The sequence below is a fragment of the Salvelinus fontinalis genome, chromosome 3 (genome assembly GCF_029448725.1).
Source record: "Salvelinus fontinalis isolate EN_2023a chromosome 3, ASM2944872v1, whole genome shotgun sequence".
NCBI classification, from domain to species: domain Eukaryota; kingdom Metazoa; phylum Chordata; class Actinopteri; order Salmoniformes; family Salmonidae; genus Salvelinus; species Salvelinus fontinalis.
This window is the reverse complement of record NC_074667.1, coordinates 75,973,504-75,981,003: the sequence shown is the minus strand read 5'-3', so window position 1 is coordinate 75,981,003 and position 7,500 is coordinate 75,973,504. Positions and strand designations below refer to the sequence as shown.

The 7,500-nt window shown below is 48.1% G+C and overlaps 1 protein-coding gene across 3 annotated transcripts in view; it reads right to left on the bottom strand.

Moving 5' to 3' along the window:
• cpne5b (copine Vb) overlaps nucleotides 1-7,500 on the bottom strand; it is a 334,834-nt gene that overhangs the window by 263,616 nt on the left and 63,718 nt on the right. For all 3 annotated transcript variants that reach the window (XM_055918053.1, XM_055918052.1, XM_055918054.1), the window contains one exon: nucleotides 1,516-1,619. In XM_055918053.1, the coding sequence (XP_055774028.1) occupies nucleotides 1,516-1,619 (104 nt within the window). The remainder of the gene's footprint in view (nucleotides 1-1,515; nucleotides 1,620-7,500) is intronic.

The window sequence follows — 7,500 nt, the reverse complement described above, 5'->3', positions numbered from 1 at the left end:
AGACATACCGAGACATACAGACATACAGAGACATACAGACATACAGAGACAGAGAGACATACAGAGACATACAGAGACAGACAGAGACATACAGAGACATACAGAGACAGAGAGACATACAGACATACAGAGACATACAGAGACAGCCAGAGACATACAGAGACATACAAAGACATACATACATACAGAGACATACAGAGACAGACACAGACATACATAGACAGACAGAGACGGACAGAGACGGACAGAAACATACAGACATACAGAGACATACAGACATACAGATACATACAGACATACAGACATACAGAGACATACAGAGACATACAGAGACATACAGACATACAGAGACAGACAGAGACATACAGATATACAGAGACATACAGACATACAGAGACATACAGAGACATACAGACATACAGACATACAGATACATACAGACATACAGACATACAGAGACATACAGAGACATACAGTCATACAGAGACAGACAGAGACATACAGATATACAGAGACATACAGACATACAGAGACATACAGAGACATACAGACATACAGAGACAGACAGAGACATACAGATATAGAGAGACATACAGACATACAGAGACAGACAGAGACATACAGAGACAAACAGAGACAGAGAGACATACAGAGACAGACAGAGACATACAGAGACAGACAGAGACATACAGACATACAGACATACAGAGACATACAGAGACATACAGAGACATACAGAGACAGACAGAGACAAACAGACAGACAGAGACATACAGAGACATACAGAGACATACGGAGACATACAGACATACAGAGACATACAGAGACAGACAGACATACAGCCACAGACACAGACAGACAGAGACAGACAGACATACAGAGACAGACAGAGAGAGACATACAGAGACATACAGAGACATACGGAGACAAACAGACAGACAGAGACATACAGAGACATACAGACATACAGACATACAGATACATACAGACATACAGACATACAGAGACATACAGAGACATACAGTCATACAGAGACAGACAGAGACATACAGATATACAGAGACATACAGACATACAGAGACATACAGAGACATACAGACATACAGAGACAGACAGAGACATACAGATATAGAGAGACATACAGACATACAGAGACAGACAGAGACATACAGAGACAAACAGAGACAGAGAGACATACAGAGACAGACAGAGACATACAGAGACAGACAGAGACATACAGACATACAGACATACAGAGACAGACAGAGACATACAGAGACATACAGAGACAGACAGAGACAAACAGACAGACAGAGACATACAGAGACATACAGAGACATACGGAGACATACAGACATACAGAGACATACAGAGACAGACAGACATACAGCCACAGACACAGACAGACAGAGACAGACAGACATACAGAGACAGACAGAGAGAGAAGCAAGGGAACAGAGGGTTGTCTGTGTGGGGACTCAACAGGAATACTGTTTAAAGGAAATAATCACTCACAAGTCAAAGCGTAGATTCTGCTTCTCCTCAAAGAAATAGTCCAGGATGTACTTCCTGACAAAGTCTGGGTTTAGAGTGTTGTCAATGACCTCTGTTCTACCAAACTAGAGGACGAGGAGGAGAGAGAGAGAGGAAAGAGACAGAGACAGACAGAGAGAGAGACAGAGACAAAGACAGAGAGACAGAGACAGAGAGAGAGAGAGAGAGAGAGAGAGAGAGACAGAGGGAAAAGGAAGGTAAGGGGAGAAATTGGAAGAAAATACAAGTTATTAACTTATTATCATCATTCAGCAATTATACATCCTCCAACAACACAAATCTATAGATCCTCTCTTCATTATTATTCCCTCTCTGAGACACACACCTGTCAGAGAGACGGAGAGACAACAGAGGGATGATTAGGAGACTGTAAAACACCGGAAAACACACTCCTGATGGTAGAGGAAATCATGTGTTTCCTTGATCCAACTTTGTCTACCCTCCATGTGTGTGTGTGTGTGTGTGTGTGTGTGTGTGTGTGTGTGTGTGTGTGTGTGTGTGTGTGTGTGTGTGTGTGTGTGTGTGTGTGTGTGTGTGTGTGTGTGTGTGTGTGTGTGTGTGTGTGTGTGTGTGTGTGTGTGTGTGTGTGTGTGTCTCCTTGATCTGCCTCTGCTCTGCTTTCTGAATTCTAATTACTGAGTCAGAGAACGCCCACTAATCACCTCATCTTACCCTACAGCGAGAGAGAAAGGGGGAGAGGGAGGAAGGGAGGGAGGGAGGGGAGGAGAGAGGGGTAGAGAGATGTAGGGCGAGATGGAGAGAGAGAGGGAGGAAGTGAGAGGAAGGTGTGAAAGAGTTGGCAAGAGAGTGAAGACAGTAGGAGAGAAGGAGAGAAGGAGAGAGAGTGGAGACAGTAGGAGAGAAGGAGAGAAGGAGAGAGAGTGGAGACAGTAGGAGAGAAGGAGAGAAGGAGAGAGAGTGGAGACAGTAGGAGAGAAGGAGAGAAGGAGAGAGAGTGGAGACAGTAGGAGAGAAGGAGAGAAAGTGGAGACAGTAGGAGACAGTAGGAGACAGTAGGAGACAGTAGGAGACAGTAGGAGAGAAGGAGAGAGAGTGGAGACAGTAGGAGACAGTAGGAGACAGTAGGAGACAGTAGGAGACAGTAGGAGAGAAGGAGAGAGAGTGAAGACAGTAGGAGACAGTAGGAGACAGTAGGAGAGAAGGAGAGAGAGTGAAGACAGTAGGAGACAGTAGGAGACAGTAGGAGAGAAGGAGAGAGAGTGGAGACAGTAGGAGACAGTAGGAGACAGTAGGAGAGAAGGAGAGAGAGTGGAGACAGTAGGAGACAGTAGGAGAGAAGGAGAGAGAGTGAAGACAGTAGGAGACAGTAGGAGAGAAGGAGAGAGAGGGAAGACAGTAGGAGACAGTAGGAACGGGAAAAAAGGGGGAGGAAGAGGGGGATGAAGTGGGGGATGAAGAGAGGGATAAATAAGTGGATGAAAGATTTGGCAATGGTCCCCAGATCCTCAAAACGTTCTACAGCTGCACCATCGAGAGCATCCTGACCGGTTGCATCACTGCCTGGTATGGCAACTGCTCGGCATCTGACCGTAAGGCGCTACAGAGGGTAGTGGGGATGGTCCAGTACATCACTGTGGCTGAGCTTCCTGCCATCCAGGACCTCTATACCAGGCGGTGTTAGAGGAAGGCCCATAAAATTGACAAAGACTCCAGTCACCCAAGTCATAGACTGTTTTCTCTGCTACCACACGGCAAGCGGTACTGGAGCATCAGGCTCCTTAACAGCTTCAACCCCGAAGCCATAAAACTGCCGACCAATTAATCAAATGGCCACCAGACTATTTACATTGACCCCCTCCTCTTTGTTTTTTCACTGCTGCTACTCGCTGTTTATTATCTACATGTACAAATTACCTCGACTAATCTGTACCCCTGCACATTGACTTGGTACCCGTACCCCCTGTATATAGCCTCATTATTGTTATTTTATTGTGTTCATGCAGATTTCAAAACATGCCAATAATTTTGACACATCTTTTGTCAAAAAAATATTACTTCTTAAACAAATATTTTTCTCTGAACAATTGTATTATTATAAAAAAAAATATTATTATAAAAATATATATATAAAATATATATATATATATATATATATATATATATTATAAAAAAATATATATACACTATTCTGGACACTATTCCTTCAAATTAGGAGGCAGTTCCATGGTTCTGTGACAGCACAGGGACACAGCACAGGGACACAGCACAGGGACACAGCACAGAGACACAGCACAGGGACACAGCACAGGGACACAGCACAGGGACACAGCACAGGGACACAGCACAGGGACACAGCACAGGGACACAGGACAGAGACACAGCACAGGGACACAGGACAGAGACACAGCACAGGGACACAGCACAGAGACACAGGACAGAGACACAGCACAGGGACACAGGACAGGGACACAGCACAGGGACACAGGACAGGGACACAGCACAGGGACACAGCACAGGGACACAGGACAGGGACATAGCACAGAGACACAGCACAGGGACACAGCACAGGGACACAGCACAGAGACACAGCACAGGGACACAGCACAGGGACACAGCACAGGGACACAGCACAGGGACACAGGACAGAGAAACAGGACAGGGACACAGCACAGGGACACAGCACAGAGACACAGCACAGGGACACAGCACAGGGACACAGCACAGGGACACAGCACAGAGACACAGCACAGGGACACAGCACAGGGACACAGGACAGAGACACAGCACAGGGACACAGCACAGAGACACAGCACAGAGACACAGCACAGGGACACAGCACAGGGACACAGCACAGGGACACAGCACAGAGACACAGCACAGAGACACAGCACAGAGACACAGGACAGAGACACAGCACAGAGACACAGGACAGAGACACAGCACAGGGACACAGCACAGGGACACAGCACAGGGACACAGCACAGGGAGGCAGTTCCATGGTTCTGTAAAATGGGTCAACGTCTGCAGTGTATGGCGAAACAAAACATAACAGTGGTTAAGTGGTGTATTGTTAGAATGTAATGTACTACATAGGGAATAGGGTGTCATTGGATCCTGGTCAAAAGTAGTGCACTACAGCCCTATAGGCCCTCGTCAAAAGTAATGCACTACAGCCCGATAGGCCCGGGTCAAAAGTACCAAAAAAAACCTATCCCCTATGTAGTGCACTACTTTTGACCCGGGTCTATCGAGCTGTAGTGCACTACATAGGGGATAGGGTGTCTTTTGGAACACAACATATACATGTTTTGTAAGTGGTTGTTTATCAAGTTTAGTGAAACAGCGTAGAGAGGAAGCAGAATGGTGGTGGTACGCTGTGGAGACCCAATAGTTGAATGCTGTAGACTCCAAAGGCTGGTGACAATGGGTGGGCTGCAGTTGGTTCACAGCTATTTCTGTTGATCCATTCATTATTCAGATTGAGAAACAGAAAGGAGGAGGAGGAGGAGGAAAAAGTGAGAGATGGAGAGAGAGAGATGGTGGAGAAGGGAAGGAGAGACAGATAGAGAGAGATGGGAGAGGGAGTGAGAGAGCTGGGGAGAGAGATAGAAGAGAGATGGGGAGAGAGATGATAGAGAGAGGTGGAGAGAGAGAGATAGAGAGAGAGATCGAATGAGAGAGATGGAGAGAGAGAGATGAAGAGAGAGAGGTGGAATGAGAGAGATGGTGGAGAAAGAGATGGGGGAGAGAGAGATGGGGAAAGAGAGATGGGGAGAGATTGTTGATGGAGAGAGATGGGGAAGAGAGAGATGGGGAGAGAGATGGGGAGAGAGAGATGGGGAGGGAGAGGGGGCAGAAGGGAAGGAGTGAGAGAGATGGAGAGAGATTGATGATGGAGAGAGATGGGGAGAGAGAGATGGGGCAGAAGTGATGGAGTGAGAGATATCAAATGAGAGAGATGGGGAGAGAGATGGAATGAGAGAGATGGGGAGAGAGATAGATGGAGAGAGAGATAGAAGGAGACAGATGGAATGTGAGAGATAGGGCAGAAGGGAAGGAGTGAGAGGGGATAAGGAGAAGGAGTGAGAGGGGAAAAGAGAAGGAACGAGACAGAAAGGAGAAGGAGTGAAAGGGGAAAGGAGGAGGAGCGAGAGGGGAAAGGAGAAGGAGTGAGAGGGGACGAAGAAGGAGTGAGAGGGGAAAGGAGAAGGAGTGAGACAGAAAGGAGAAGGAGTGAGAGGGGAAAGGAGAAGGAGTGAGAGGGGAAAGGAGAAGGAACGAGACAGAAAGGAGAAGGAGTGAGAGGGGAAAGAAGAAGGAGTGAGAGGGGAAAGGAGAAGGAGTGAGAGGGGAAAGGAGAAGGAGCGAGAGGGGAAAGGAGAAGGAGCGAGAGGGGAAAGGAGAAGGAGTGAGAGGGGAAAGGAGAAGGAGCGAGAGGGGAAAGGAGAAGGAGTGAGACAGAAAGGAGAAGGAACGAGACAGAAAGGAGAAGGAGTGAGAGGGGAAAGGAGAAGGAGTGAGAGGGGAAAGGAGAAGGAGTGAGAGGGGAAAGAAGAAGGAGTGAGAGGGGAAAGGAGAAGGAGTGAGAGGGGAAAGGAGAAGGAGTGAGACAGAAAGGAGAAGGAACGAGAGGGGAAAGGAGAAGGAGTGAGACAGAAAGGAGAAGGAGCGAGAGGGGAAAGGAGAAGGAGTGATAGGGGAAAGGAGAAGGAGCGAGAGGGGAAAGGAGAAGGAGTGAGACAGAAAGGAGAAGGAACGAGACAGAAAGGAGAAGGAGTGAGAGGGGAAAGGAGAAGGAGTGAGAGGGGAAAGGAGAAGGAGTGAGAGGGGAAAGAAGAAGGAGTGAGAGGGGAAAGGAGAAGGAGTGAGAGGGGAAAGGAGAAGGAGTGAGACAGAAAGGAGAAGGAGTGAGAGGGGAAAGGAGAAGGAGTGAGAGGGGAAAGGAGAAGGAGCGAGACAGAAAGGAGAAGGAGTGAGAGGGGAAAGGAGAAGGAGTGAGAGACAGAAAGGAGAAGGAGTGAGAGGGGAAAGGAGAAGGAGTGAGAGGGGAAAGGAGAGGAGTGAGACAGAAAGGAGAAGGAGTGAGAGGGGAAAGGAGAAGGAGTGAGACAGAAAGGAGAAGGAGTGAGACAGAAAGGAGAAGGAATGAGACAGAAGGGAGAGGGGGTGAGACAGAAAGGAGAAGGAGTGAGATGGGAAAGGAGAAGGAGTGAGACGGGAAAGGAGAAGGAGTGAGACAGAAGGGAGAAGGAGTGAGAGGGGAAAGGAGAAGGAGTGAGAGGGGAAAGGAGAAGGAGTGAGAGGGGAAAGGAGAAGGAGTGAGAGGGGAAAGGAGAAGGAGTGAGACAGAAAGCAGAATGAGTGAGAGGGGAAAGGAGAAGGAGCGAGACAGAAAGGAGAAGGAGTGAGAGGGGAAAGGAGAAGGAGTGAGAGGGGATAAGGAAAAGGAACGAGACAGAAAGGAGAAGGAGCGAGAGGGGAAAGGAGAAGGAGTGAGAGGGGAAAGGAGAAGGATTGACACAGAAAGGAGAAGGAGTGAGAGGGGAAAGGAGAAGGAGTGAGAGGGGAAAGGAGAAGGAGCGAGAGGGGAAAGGAGAAGGAGTGAGAGGGGAAAGAAGAAGGAGAGAGAGGGGAAAGGAGAAGACATGAGAGGGGAAAGGAGAAGGAGTGAGAGGGGAAAGGAGAAGGAGTGAGAGGGGAAAGGAGAAGACATGAGAGGGGAAAGGAGAAGGAGCGAGAGGGGAAAGGAGAAGGAGTGAGACAGAAAGGAGAAGGAGTGAGAGGGGAAAGGAGAAGGAGCGAGACAGAAAGGAGAAGGAGTGAGAGGGGAAAGGAGAAGGAGTGAGAGGGGAAAGGAGAAGGAACGAGACAGAAAGGAGAAGGAGCGAGAGGGGAAAGGAGAAAGGAGAAGGAGTGAGAGGGGAAAGGAGAAGGAGAGACACAGAAAGGAAAAGGAGTGAGAGGGGAAAGGAGAAGGAGTGAGAG